Source organism: Carassius carassius, chromosome 37 (assembly GCF_963082965.1).
Source record: "Carassius carassius chromosome 37, fCarCar2.1, whole genome shotgun sequence".
NCBI classification, from domain to species: domain Eukaryota; kingdom Metazoa; phylum Chordata; class Actinopteri; order Cypriniformes; family Cyprinidae; genus Carassius; species Carassius carassius.
Genome location: NC_081791.1, coordinates 17,854,374 through 17,869,552, shown reverse-complemented (window position 1 = coordinate 17,869,552; position 15,179 = coordinate 17,854,374). Strand labels below are relative to the sequence as shown.

General features: G+C 36.1%; 1 protein-coding gene across 1 annotated transcript; it reads left to right on the top strand.

The window, feature by feature from the left end:
• The first annotated feature begins 493 nt into the window (after positions 1 to 493).
• On the top strand, positions 494 to 14,196 carry ada (adenosine deaminase). Its single transcript, XM_059527933.1, has 11 exons — positions 494 to 626; positions 5,915 to 5,976; positions 6,415 to 6,537; positions 9,669 to 9,812; positions 9,968 to 10,083; positions 11,075 to 11,199; positions 11,851 to 11,922; positions 12,246 to 12,347; positions 12,983 to 13,050; positions 13,851 to 13,980; positions 14,072 to 14,196. The coding sequence occupies exons 1-11, from the start codon at positions 585 to 587 to the stop codon at positions 14,174 to 14,176; spliced, it is 1,089 nt and encodes a 362-aa protein (XP_059383916.1). The 5' UTR covers positions 494 to 584; the 3' UTR covers positions 14,177 to 14,196.
• The last annotated feature ends 983 nt before the right edge of the window (positions 14,197 to 15,179 follow it).

Below are 15,179 nucleotides of genomic sequence, written 5' to 3'. Positions count from 1 at the left end.
CTGATTGCATGTATTTCCGAACTGCTCGGTGAAAGCTTGTTTCGATTCGTTCGTGACCGATTTTGTGAACAGGTTCAACTGTTTCGGTGGAAAGATCAAACAGCAATTAGATCACCATAGACTGTATAAAAACAGGTTAACACTAACCTAGCCTAAACGTTCCTACAAGCGCGACGCGACGCAAATAGAACGCTTTCGACACACTCGCTTTCAGCGGTGACAGCTTCAGCTTTCGAGTATCTCGCGTCGCGTCGGTAGTAGGTAGCTACATGTGGCATTACTGTGCTTCTAAAAGCTTGTAATAGGATTCCGGATTAACCGCTTCGCGTTGTGCAGATCAGAAGCGCTTGTCAGTTTAGTTTCACTCTGTTGCGTTCAGCTGTGTTTAGTTGGCTTATTACACGCTGGCGTTGGAAAGGCGGGGTTTATCACTGATGTTATCTGTCCATAGGCGTGTTCTTTGTCCGCGCCGGGGTTGGAGTGTAACAGAAAGCTCATGGGGAAGTTGCCGGTAGCTGCTTGAGCTGACAGTTTCCGTAGAGCGCGTTCAAGTTCAAGACAGATTTACACTTCGAGTGAATACAATGGCAGAAAAGAAAGGAAAACCAGCATTTGATAAACCTAAGGTTAGTAGTGTTATTACTGTTATTGTTGTTATTTGTAACATAATAGCTAGCCTATTCATTCGGGGTTGAATGCTGTTTTAATAAATTGATAATACAGCATAATCAGCACACATTCAAATGCCACCATTGTCATGATGAATGTAGATATCTATAAGATTAAGACCTAAAGCCATCTTAAATCGGATGCTTAATAAGGAGGAGGAGACTTAATGTCTAGTGTAATGTTTCGATGTAAAAACGTTTTACGTTAAATAAGGAGAAAAAATGGATTATAAAATGATTGAAACATATTCATAAGAAGGCAATAAAGTCATCTTTTTAAGATAAAATAATCTTGCCATTGCAGCTAATGTATCAAAAGGAACATGTTGATTTATGGCAGGAGAGAACACTACAGGATAATGTTCACACTTGGCCTTGCAGAGCATTATATCTGCCCTTTGGAGTTAATGTACTGACTCAGCAAGCAGAAGTCAGCCTGATGAACTGATACAAGAAACATGACAATAAGCACATCATTTGTGAAAGTGTCAATAACCTATATGAGAGAGTTGAAAAAAATGTCTTCCCTGTACTGTTCTTGTATTACACTGACCATGCGCTTTTGGAGGACTGAGATTTTTCTTTGAGAATTACATAATAATTACGGCATGAATCTACACCATTGTCGACAGTACAGCATGAGAGGCTGCCCTAAAAAAGTACAGCATTCTCTTTGGATTCCTCAGGCCATCCTTAAAAATATTCTTGTTTGCCGTAACCCGACCGACCCTGTCAATTTAGCACCGACTCAATTTTCTTTCTTTTTTTTGCTTTTAGTCCGACCGACTTGCCGATTCTAAATTTGCGTTAAGACCGACCAATTATTTTTTTACTCTTCAAACATCTAATACAAACGCAATAAAATAATATTAATTATATTTAAGTAAGTATTGTAAATATATAAATTGCCTTGGCCTACATACAAATGAAGTCTATCTTCTTTAATTAAAAAAAAAACCCTTGACGTCATCTATGTTTACACGGATGTCACACTGTGGCCTGTGCCTTCGCTTCGTCTCATACTCTCACTCACTGTCAGAGTCAACGGTTCGCGCTTGGTAATGATGGCTGTGGCTGCAGTAAACTAAATGTTCGCGGTCACTGTTCAAAGTCATACGGGTTCGGGCACCATAATACATCTAAAAAATTCATTAAAACAGCTCGACACCGCTTTAACTTGGCACGAAGTTCTGGAAAAACTGTGCCCAGATCTTTTCCCATCCCTTCTCTCTAGTCTAAAACCGTGACCGTGTCGACTGTCACTTTATGTTCGAAAATCTATTGCACGAATCAAGCACGAATCAACCAACACAAGTTTCGAAAACGAAAATAAGAAAATGATTTTAACGACCTTTTCTCGGAGCGCGTCCAGGTTTTTTTTTTTTTTTTTGAACAGGCGTCACACAGCAACTGCAGCTTCGGACAAACACGCATAACAGCAAATAATACTTCTGCACAATGTTTCTCTTTTTACAACAGAAATGTGAATTCAGCCGGTATTCAGTCTCATACAGTTTCGGGCTTAAATCGCCTAGGGCTGTACAAAATAGCTGAAAAAACTAAATTCGAATTTTTTACTTAAATATGAAAAAAATTTGAATTGTATTCGAATTTTAAATGCATAATTTCAGTTAGGGTGAAGAAAAGCTTTTTGCTTCTCTTCTGAGGCTCAAGATAGCGCATCGAGCAAAATATTACTGCATGTTTATTCAAAGCATTAGAATACATGACTGTGAAAAAAAACATAATATTTAAAATAATGCTTATGAACCAATTATTATTAAGTTGCTTAAAGAACTATAAACAAAACAGCATCATGTATGCATGCATTGTTAAATAAATAAAAAGGGCGGAAAACCAGTCACACAGGATACATTTTTTCATTTAAAAACATGAGATGCGCGAAATATGCGTTCTGTGTGAACGGCTTGGTTTCAGTTTTGATGTAAACAAGATCTTCTCCACATTGATTTTTTTTTAAGTGGCTTCAACTGGATAGGCTAACATAACCTTATAATGCAATGACACATATATTGTCATCGCATCTCGTGCGCATACACTAGGTGAAAGATGAGAAAGCAGAAACTGCGTGTCGAGCTCGTCCGCCTTTGAAAGTTGTGTAGACACAGCTGTGCGCGCGGCGAGATGGAATGGAACACGTACCGGGGCTGATAAGGCAGCTTCCTTAGTGCACACCTAAAATTCATATGCGCATTCGAATGTGGATTTTTATTTTAAATTCGACGAATATTAGAAAAATATTTTTTTTGATAGCCTAAGAAAATCGCCTATGCGATTTTTTTGTTGTTGTTGAAATTTAATCGTAAACACAGGCATGTTGAAGCCTGCAGTAAATGTTTTGCATTATGGCAGTCCACTCTGCTTATTGTTTTTCGAAAATGTTGCACTCCTGTTTGTCATTTTGCACGTAACGTCACGCCAATAAATCATCAGAAATATTGGTCTTTACCAATATACTGAATCTTTACATTCCTCCTGCCTGTTGTCCGTGGATTTACCTATATTTGGTGTTATTTGCAGTATAAAACTTTACAAAATCGATTTTACAATTGATTCAATGAACACTCGTCACTCAAATCAAACAGGATTTTTTTCACAAAAGTGACAACCCAAGAAAGCAAAGTAAACGTTCTCTCATTTGTAGGTTGCATTGATACGTAGCGGTGGATGCAAGTAAAACAGTAGGCTACCTCATTTTTTTCTCACCTGAAATTCATGCAATAAACATGTTTTTGACAAAGATTTAAATTTGTTTGTGGTCTATATAGCCTGCATCAAAATGAGGTTTGCAATGATGCGCCCGAAGGCACAGGTTGAAGACCCAGTCAGTGACGTCACGATATGCTAATTTGTTTAAATTCATACCTACGTCATCACATCACAAAAATTTACTTTTTTTTTTTTACATTGAAACTTGAAAAAAAAAAATATAGACCGACCTAACGACCTTTTTTTTTTTTTTTTTTTAAATCCTGTTACTGCAAACCAAAATATTTTTAAGGATGGCCTCATTGTACACACTCGTTCAAAGGAAAAGACGTTACTCTGTTGTTTAGTTTGTGTTTAAGAGGGCAATTTTAAGGTGATTTGCAACAGTCCTAACATAGAGCTACAATCATTGTAGGTGGTAAACAATTTACTATTCCTTAACTAAATCACACCCTTTATAAAAGATACTATATCAGAAATTCAACCGATTAAGTGAAACTTAACAGGCAGTAACTTCCATATTTTATCAGCTACCCAGGACTTTGTCCCACATCTAATGATTACATGATTATTTTACAGTGAAACAGTACAGAAAGTTCACATTGCTTGTTTTTTAATCACCAGCTGACAATAATCCAGTGACATTTTATAGGATACTCCTTCCATTGTAATGAAACCACAACAATGAATCACTCATTCATACACAAAAACACACTTTAACAACAAGGCAGTATTTTCATAAACTTTGCCGGTTTTAAGAGTCGTTTGACTCCATAATGTAAGCAGTTGTCCGTATAAATATTTAAACCCCACCCTCTTAGTGATATTAATATTAGACCAACTACAGTTGTCATTTGCAATGCACATTTAAACATATTCAAGTATGAAGAGGGTGACAGCTTAGGCTTGTACAGACAAGAAAGTTTTTCCACTTGAATGTCTTCCTTTTGATATTTGAGCACACATGGCTTACATGATGGCAGGGAAAACAGCCGTGGTAGAGCATGCAAAAGTATTGCTAATACATTGTATAGTGAATGCTTTTGCAACATGAATGCATAATGTTGGAGACTTTTATGTTCAGTGGCTTGTTTATTTTAGTAATTAAACGGACTGCAAGAAGACCCATGCAGAGAGTGCTCGAAGAAAGTAGTCTCATTGGGCCTCATGCTCTGTTAACCTGATCCAAGAAACTGAAAGCTAAAGACCTGTGAATTAAAACCACTAGAGGTGAATTTCCTGCGAACTCTCTGTTTCCCGAAACTGGACTCTGGTTACAAAAGAAAAAAATGAATCTCCTGAAATAGCATTGTAATTAGTATGTCATTGTAATAAGATTCTGTGAACTCTTTATGCTTTACAGTATGTCCGTGTTTTGACAAGTTATCGAAAGAGAGTATTCACAACACAGTTTACAAAGAATTCCCTTTCTCACTAGCATGTAATTTAGTTTGAATTGTGCATTGTATTATTTTGACTACTACTGGATTATTTGTTTTTCTAATTTCCTTCTTTAAAACATTGTGAAACGTGCTGTTTCCCATCATATTTTAAATAAAAGCCTATTAAGTTTCACCAGTCTTCTATATAGCTGGGTCATTCCACGAAATCAGTGCCTTATGCTTCACAAAGAAATAATAAAACATAGATTTAATATAACAACGAATAAATTAGCAATTTAAAAACATAATGATACTAAGTATTATTTCATCAATATTACATAAAGACAATTTAATATAGATTTTTTTAATAATTAAAATAGCATTTATGGCAATATGGCATAATTTTCTATAAAATGTAATGTAAATTCATGTCGTAAGTACACAACAACAAAAAAAAATTTATCCAGTAAAACCAAAATTAATCATGTCTTTCAGTCACCACATAAATGCAATAAAATACTTGACAACCTGGCAACTTTTCCGTGCATTCTTCTAATGTAACTGGTAAAGTTTATAGTTGGAAGAATACACTACTCACGGTGGTATGATGACAACAAATGAACAACTCTTGTAACCAAATAATACAATGTAATAAAGAAGGCACAAACCAAATTCATTAGTCAGTGATTAAACATACTACTCTAGCAGCCTTTCTCTTTTTGTTTTTATGGTTTGTCTCCTTGCTGTTTATTTCTCAGCTTCTGGTGAAGTGGGGTCACAATTTAATTTGGTCATCTGTCAGGACAACTCTCAGTACTTCTCAGTAGATTTGAGACATTACGTTCACTTCTCTCACAGTCCTCCCAGGCATCTCTAGCCTTTCCACTGAACTTATTTCACCCAGTTGTGCATTCCACATTCTAGATGCACTACACGAGGAGCATTTCACAGCTGCGTGGGAAGGAGACTCCCCTAACTACCTCAATACGACAGGCTGAAAGCTGAGCTCAGAGCTTTGATGGATGTGCTTCTGCTCTGTGCCATCAACAAGTGTCTCTGTCAGCACTTGTCACATGGTTCAGTGATGTGAAGAAGTGGGCGTTGTATTTTATTCCTGTTCTTATATCTTTGCAGATTGAGCTACATGTGCATCTTGATGGTGCTATTCGAATAAAGACCATTGTAGAAGTAGCAAAGTAAGTGATGTATTCCAATTACACACTGTAATACACTAAAAACCATTCATTTAAATGTCCTTCCTATTAATATTATTTTATCTGAAAATATTATTTTAATAGTTATTTATATAATTAGTAATTATGTATATATTCATATTTATAGTAAGCATTTATAATAATATTAAGTATATTAATTATTTAATGTTTAATTGCATTTGTATGTTACATTTCGAGCCTTTTGAGGCCAAAGAAACTTTAAGTCAAGATTTACTGCTAATTTCACCTTCACTGCAGCTCTAACATTAAATATGAACTACTAACAATGACTTTATAGGTTTATACAATGATTCATTTTGACAGCCTTTGGTCAATAATGAAGTTATGATCTGTTCTGTGGCCTTTCCATTTAAACTTTCAAAGTTCTAACCAGTGACCTCTGGTGTAACTATGTCTCAGGCGGAGGGGAATCACTCTACCTGTGATCAGCGAGGATGAAATGAGAGACCTGGTCATAATGCATGAGCCGGCCACACTCACAGAATTCCTTGGCAAGTTCGATCACTACATGCATGTCATTGCGTAAGTAGTTGTGCCGAGAAAAGATCTGCTTGCTTTAAATAAGTTGTTGCTGATTTGCTTGAAGATTGCATGGAAGCCTTATCATTCAAACTGCATGGAGAGGAGAAAAAAAATATGATATTTTCCTGTTAATTTCATGACATTGTTACATTTTTCCCTGAAGTTTGTGCACCAACAACAGTTACATTGTAGTTTCTCAGGGCTATTCTTCCCTTGCAGAATAATAAAAAAAGAAAATTTTTGGTGAATTTGTATGATCTTTTTTTTTTTTTACATTTTCATACAATCTGCCACTGATGATTAGGTTTATGTGCGGACCTTCATGCTTATTGTTTTTATAATAACAATTTGTTTTCATACAAATAAAATTGTATGAATTCATACTAAATCGCCACTTCGTAACATTTTAAGAGTGAGAATAAAAAGATACAAAAGTCGTCACTGGTGCGATACCCTTTCAGATATTTTATACTAAAATCTACCATTTAGGGAATAATATGTACAATTTAGAAACTGATACTGTATGCACCTTTAAGGAACAAATTAGGGTTAAATAAGGTACAAAGTATATCTTTTGATAAGATACTGCCCAGGTTTTTTTAAGAGTGTTTGATTTCGTAGTAGATATTTAGATCTCTTACAATCTGGAAAAATTGAATTCTTCATGAATCAAATGATTCTAGGCCACTCTATCCTGTTGCACCCTTCACCACATGCAAGTAAATATTGAATTCCACTGATGTTAGCTCAATTACTGGCACAAATCTGAAGCATTGCTCAAGTGGCTCTTAAGTAAGAGCCTCACCATATCGCCAGTGGTGGATACACCCTCAAGGGCAAGGTCTCCTTTCTGATGTCCTGCAGACATCTTTACATGCAGCTCATGTAACACCTTCATGACGTGTCACTATAGCAATGGACATATAACCTCTGCACAGGCTTTTCCTTTGCCCTTGCACACAGTCATCTGAACAACAATCAAATAATGAAGCAGTTTCTACATGTTTCCACTCAGATTCACAAACGTAAGAGATAGACTAATGTGATCATATTTTAGTTTTCCAAAAAGAGGACAGTGGGTGTGGGTGGGACGGGGTGGGGGGGCGGAGGTGTGGTTGGTTGGTGGTTAAAGTAATGCCGAAAGTGCCCAAAGTAACGCAATCCCAAATATAAAAATTCAAAATATCTAATTTCCTAATTTTATCTAATTATCGAATTTTTTAAATTCTAATTTAAATACTCTGCATATTTATAGCAGCTCCCTCATGAACGGAAATTATATTCAATATTAGAATGTTTGTGGGAACACTGGACACAAAATAAAATCACAGGAGCTGGTGATAATGGTTAAAAATTTTGTGGGAGCGGGATTAAGAAAACAGTCCCTCACAGGGCTTTAATACAAAAATGCACACAATGAATGGCTACTGTAGAAAAGCCAAATCCCAGACATTTTGGGTGATGTAGAAATCCCAGCCGGGCGCATTTTTGTTTGAGCTCTAAAATAGAGGACATGTCCAGGAAAAAGAGGACATATGGTCACCCTAAGATAGATACTTTGACATGAAGACCTGAAAAGCAGTGCAGCCGGTAGTTTTGTGGGTCTGCAGCGTACATGCTTCATTGAAAATGAACCTCTAGTCCTCAGAAGCTTTAAAAGGGCCTTGTTTACAGCATGCACCTCTCCCACAACAGCATGGGGAACTCGCTAGCTGTTTTTGGCACCCTCTGGACTCTTTATTGTCTAGTGCTGTAGTCAGGTTCAATGCATGTCATGTGGTGTAACCTGAAAACATGCTTTGTTGTTGCAATCAAATAGCCCTTTTATTTAGCACTTTAAAGCATATTGTGCCCTAAAAAAAACTAACAAAAAAACTTTTGCTGTTTGAAATAATTATCTAAGCGTAAGTGTTACTGATTTGTTATAATGATTAAGGCTTTTGTATCTTGCTCCAGTTGTGGGTGTTCTTGGAACAAGTGCATGGTTATGCAATAAAAAATGATTTTATGAGTGTGTAAGTGAAAGTAACATCTAGTTCATTCAGTTAATTCCATCATTCACATAACATCTCTCTGGAGCATGTGCTAACTTTGTCCATAAATGAAGAAGTCATGAATGCTATAATTTTATGTCATCATAAAACAACATAAAACAGCATTTATAGGCTGCTTCAAACTATTTGAATATTCTTAGATGATGCAGATGATGTTTTATGATGATGTTTGATGTTTTGGGTCACTTTAACTACATAAATACACACACAATGTTTGTATGTGGTTAGTACTGTATTTATGCATATATTATATATACACTGAACAAAATTATAAACGCAACACTTTTGTTTTTGCCCCCATTTTTCATGAGCTGAACTCAAAGATCTAAGATTTTTTCTATGTACACAAAAGACCTATTTCTCTCAAATATTGTTGACAAATCTGTCTAAATCTGTGTTAGTGAGCACTTCTCCTTTGCCGAGATAATCCATCCACCTCACAGGTGTGGCATATCAAGATGCTGATTAGACAGCAGGATTATTGCACAGGTGTGCCTTAGGCTGGCCACAATAAAAGGCCACTCTAAAATGTGCTCCTATTAGAACAACAGCACAGGAAAGAAAGGAAAACTGAGAAAACAAAAAATATTGACTGACCCCAGAACAGTGCAAATTACGTCACAGGACGTGTATATATATATATATATATATATATATATATATATACACACATATACTGTGTATATATATATATATATATACACACACACACACATATATATATATATATATATAAAACATCATGAAATTTACATTTATTTATTTAGAAGAGCTTTTAGCAAAAGCAACGTACAAGTGAGGAAATTTTAAAGAAGCAATTCAAAGGACAATTCAGCAGTAACATTAGAATTGTTGCAAATACAACAGTACAAGAAAAGTACAAGCTAAAAATAGAGAATATTCTAGGTATTCTTGGTGTGTGTGTGATATATACATATATACATATTCATATGTATGTATATGTGTATGTGTGTGTATGTTTCTTAACGACTCTGTAGGTCTCGAAGGTGGCGAGGGGTTATTGGGGTGTGGGTGCGGTTGTCATGATATCTTATCTGTTTCATGTTCCATGTGCAGAGGGGACAGAGAGGCCATCAAGAGAATAGCTTATGAGTTTGTAGAGACTAAGGCCAAAGAGGGAGTGATCTATGCTGAAGCCAGATACAGCCCTCATCTGCTGGCCAACAAGGGTGTGGATCCTCTTCCTTGGGACCAAAAACCGTACGTGTACCATATTTGCTCTAATCAAAAACTGCTTTATGGCATGTATTGTTTATCGTTCTTATGTTACAACAATCATGCAGGTTTACAATTTGTCCTGCACAATACCCCTGTTCTCATCTTTGTTCTTGCCTGTCTTCCCCTCTTCCTCCCAGAGGAGACATCACTCCCGATGACGTGGTGGACCTGGTGAACCAGGGGTTCAAAGAGGGAGAGAAGGCCTTCAAAACCAAAGTCAGGTCCATTCTGTGCTGCATGCGTCACATGCCAAGTAATACACTCTCACTTTGTCTCTACCCACCCACCCACCCAGTGTCCTGTGTTTTTGAGAGGCAACACCTCACTGTCATCCATTAAAAACCCATTCATCCACAGCCGCTGTATGCTTATGTCCAAATGGTGTTTAATCATCATGACATTGGCCGAACCTCCTGCAGACTGGCTCAGAATTTTTTGTTCCTATCTTAAATTCAGTCCAGATGGACTGTTTGGAAATGCTGTAGTGAATTTTGAAGCCATGGTGATTCATGTGTTATGTGTTTTGTAAATAGAGATAGAAATAGTTAAAAAAAAAATATATATATATATATTTTTTTTTTTTTTTTCACTTTTATTTGATAAAAATACAGTAAAAACACTAATACTGTGAAATATTGATTTCCATTTAAAATAACTGTTTTATACAGTATTTAAATGTATTATTCCATTGATAATATTATGCTAGTGATGGCAAAGCTGATTTTTAGCAGTCATTACTCTAATCTTCAGTGTCACATGAGTGATTTGTTGCTCAAGAAACAGGTATTATTAATATTATTATTAATGTTGAAAACAGTTTATAGTATTACTTAATATTACTGTGGAAAAAGTGATACATGTTTCCAGGATTCTTTTATGAATATAAAGTTCAAAATAACATATATAATACGCTTGATACATGTCTATGAGTGGTGCACATTATATTGGTTACCAATATTATATTTATACAGGTATTATATTAATTTGCTGTCAGTTAGGCCAATACTTATTCCAGTCCAAATTGCATCTTTTTATGTGTGTGTGTGTGTGCCTGTATACTGTATACATATGTATTATTCAAATATAGACAATAACTATAGATAAAACTATAGAATGATAACACTATAAATCTATAATATTCTAAATCATATTAAATAATTACTAAATCAGCATGTATCATATGAGGAAATGATAATAGACCCACATTATTGACCGTAACAATCTAAAGCTTATTGTTGCTGTAGATTGGTCTATGGATGTGGTCGAGCTGTGTAAGAAGTACCGTAAAGATGGAGTTGTGGCAATAGACCTAGCAGGAGATGAATCCCTGAACTGTGAGTCATACCCAGGACACAAGAGAGCATTTGAGGTAAGAAAACACACACACACAGTCCATATGAGCTGGGTTTGCAAAAATGTTTATCATGAGAAACCAGAAAAACGTCTCTGGCTGCATTTTTTTTCTGTGGATCATTCAGCTTAAACTCATCCTTATTAGACCTGTTACGAATCAAATTTCACAGAATGTGACAGAAAATACATGATAATCGTATGTCTTATCAACGTAATGTTTTGTCAAGGTCTTTTTTCCCCCTGACTTCCCTGCATTTCCTAGCAAAAACAAATCACTTTATCTATTTGAAGTGTACAAGTCTTAACATGACAGTAAAACGTTTGATTCTCTGATGTATTTAAAACTTTAAGAGATTTAACTGTACTTTGTTGACTTGGAAACTCTTGTATAATCCATAATTAAAATAACAGAGACATCTGTTTATACCATTCACATGCTAAGAGCCGCATAGATGTTCTGCGGAAACAAAACAAATTCCTTATCATCCCGTGATCTAAACGCAATCTTACAAACACAGTGTTCGAAAGCTATATCTTTTGTTTAATGAGGCAAGCATAATACAGTATATGCTACAGATGCTGTGTGTGGTGCTTTTTTCCCGTCTGCAGAAAAGCAGATTTTGCTGGCAGTGTTCTAGCCGTGGGTTCACGGTTTTGTTTTTGACAGGAAGCCGTCAGAAGTGAGGTGCACAGAACAGTGCACGCAGGAGAAGTTGGCCCTGCCAGTGTGGTGAAGGAGGTATGAGCTTCCTCTTTTGCTCAGCATTTATTATCATGTATTCAGCAAGACCAGTCTTGGTCTGTTGGTCTGCATTTGTTATCTGTTGTACAGATGGAAAATTGTGTAACACTGCCGAGTCTGTTTGTAGCTAGTTATTCTGTGAGGAAATTCAGTCTGTGAAGTACATTTCCTTCCTAAGTACTAAATCATAAAGGGCAGATATTTTAGAAAACACAACAACCGCTGAGCTCATTTTTCAAAATGTCACTCCTCCACAAGAAAACCCCCTCAGATCTAAAACTGTGTGCCAACTCTTTTCAAAATGTTCCCTCGCTTTGCAGGCTGTGGAAGTTCTCAAAGCAGAACGCATTGGACATGGATACCACACGCTTGAAGATCAAACTCTATATAAACGACTGCTCCAACAAAACATGCATTTTGAGGTAAGACAGGATGGCAGCTCCCTGACAGTCACAGGAATCACATCGAGATGCGTTTACAATGTGTCATGTATATCTGCATGTTACACAAGACCTTGTTCTTGGTCAAAGTGCACACATACAGTAACGACCCAATATTAGGGATCGATAACAAAGTAGCATCTGAAAACAATGACGATGAAGTTTCTATCAGAACTAATTTCATTTATCTGAGCCATTCCTTTTAACTTTTAACTAACATTTGTCATTAACTTGTTTATCTTTGGAAAAAAATAAAAATGTCACAGATAACCAGACCTTATTGCATACACAATGAGCACTTACTTCATTAATATCTTATGTAACAGCTCATGGTTGCATTAGCTGTGTGCTCCATGGCCTGAACTGGGTGTGTTTTGATGAGACGAACGGGACTGAAAAACAGTGGAAGATTTCCTGAAATATAATCTCGTGCTGCCCTCTGGTGGACAGTTTTAAACATCGTGTTTATAAATGTGTCACTGGACAGTTTCTCACTTGACTAATATTTATATTTTCGCTACCAGAATATTTATGAGATGTTTAAAGGAGGTTATTAATTTACACAATGTTTCGCGTCACTGTGATCCTGATGTTGTGTCTGTGTTGACTTTTTCTAGATGTGCCCTGTCTCTAGCAGACTGACAGGAGCCTGTGACCCAGACTTCACTAAACATCCTCTCATCACGTGAGAATTGGTTTATTTACTGTACGGTTTACTTTTTTAATGCATGTTCCCGGTCTTACTGTGAACAATGTAATAGTGTATTTTATTCCACTTTTCCATTAACACTATTCCCTAACAGCCAAGTAGCTATTTTAGCACTGCTTTAGCAAGCATCCATTCGGTCTGATTTCTGTTGCTTTTCACGAACTCGTTCATGAAGGATAAAATAAAGTACTGATGTGCATTTTTCCTCAAATGCCTATCATGTTTCACTTAGAAATACGACATATTGTAGAATTAAAGTTTACACTGGGCTTTTCATACTGCACTTAAAGGATAGTTCACCCCAAAATGAAAATTACCCCTTGATTCATTCTTAGGTGTTTATGAACACAACTTGAGTCATATTAAAACGTATCCTGGCTCCTCCAAGCTTCATAATGGCAGTGAACTACCAATAGAAGTCTAATAAAGTGCATCCATCCATCATAAAAAGTGCTCCACACAGCTCCATCCAGGTGGCAAAAAAAAGAAGCCTCCAGAAGTGAATCAATTTCATTTTTGTAAGAAAAATATCCATATTTTAGACTGCTAATTGTCATATGTGTGCACACAAGAGAGTGGCGTTCCCCACATTTGTACGGGTTACTGCCTTTTCTACATTGCCAAACTTGTGCAATGTTTCTTGCCATTTTGACAGTATAGATAGCCAAAATCAAAGGGAAAACGAATCCGTTTAACCCAGGATTATGTTTACCCGGGGTGTAAAATGACCCAGAGTAAATTAGTTCAGGTTTGTAAAGTCATGTTGTGTGTTTCAGATTCAAGAAGGACAATGCTAACTACTCCTTAAATACAGATGACCCTACCATCTTCAACTCCACCTTGAACTCAGACTACCAGGTGGTGCAGAAATACATGGATTTCACTGAAGAGGAGTTCAAGAGACTGGTGAGACACAATTTGCCAAAACAGGCTCTCTAATGGATTCCAGTCAGGGAAAAAGTGACTTTAATTATCCTGTTTGCTTCTGTTTTCACAGAATATAAATGCAGCTAAGTCCTGCTTTCTTCCTGAGAAGGAGAAAGACCAGCTTCTTGAACAACTCTATGAGTCTTATGGCATGCTGAACAGAACAGGCTTTTGAGCTCAGTACTGTTTTAAAAAAAGACATTGGACTTCTCACACGACTGTGTATCCTGATTCCTTGAAACTGGAGAACTCATACACACATTACTCAGCAAAATTTTTACACAAAAACAAATAAAGACCAAACATAAAAACCTCCAACTATCAGCTTTAGAAGTTAACAAGCTGTTCTTTAAAATAAATGTTACATATGTCATTTATATTTAATGAACCACTATCACAGCATGCTGGTTTTGACCAAATGCTGTTGCCTTTCATCTACATGGACACAAGGATTGTAATATCTGTAGCCTAAACATAAAATATGGTCTTATTTCATATATACTCAAGTCTAGCCACTACATTTATGCTCTTCTCAATATATGCACAGAATAAGACCATAATGTAATAAAGAAAAAAATCTTTATATGAAGCATGTTAATCTGTATAAATTGTGAAAAGTGCTGTGAGAATGAAATTAAATATAACCTCAGATGAAGGCCAATTCTACAATGGCAATAATGTATAAATCCAAAATATTAAACCAGAAGGTCTTATGTCTGGTGCTCATCTACTATATATTGTTTACAAACCTTTGGGTGAGCGTTGATTATTAATATCAAAGTTATTGTTAGATGTTTGATGAGTGAATGTTGTGCAAGACCCCTTTAAATTTGGTCGTTCTTTTGTTTTAACACCAGAGGGCATTTACCAAAAGACTGTTCATATAACTCAGGTTTAGAGTTAATCAGCCTAGTAAAAAATGATTGTCAGGTTTTACATTTTGTGTTGTATAGTTTGAAGCGCACAGAAAAACATACAAACTATAAATGATGTGGGAAGGAAGGGATTGAGAGCTTGTCACTGTGTAAACTATCAATACAAAGACTTTTGCATCTGAATGGTTGTGTGATTCTTAGCCTGTTTATGAAACACACACAAAAAATAAAATATATATATATATGGACTTTAATACAATTTTTATTGTAATTGATGTAGTCTTCGCCTTTTTACTAGCCACC

Excerpts from the sequence above, each read along its gene's own strand:
- ada (XM_059527933.1), top strand. The coding sequence starts at position 585 with ATGGCAGAAAAGAAAGGAAAACCAGCATTTGATAAACCTAAG. Across the intron at positions 12,348-12,982 it reads AACAAAACATGCATTTTGAG|ATGTGCCCTGTCTCTAGCAG; the intron begins GTAAGACAGGAT and ends GACTTTTTCTAG. Across the intron at positions 13,051-13,850 it reads ACTAAACATCCTCTCATCAC|ATTCAAGAAGGACAATGCTA; the intron begins GTGAGAATTGGT and ends TGTGTGTTTCAG.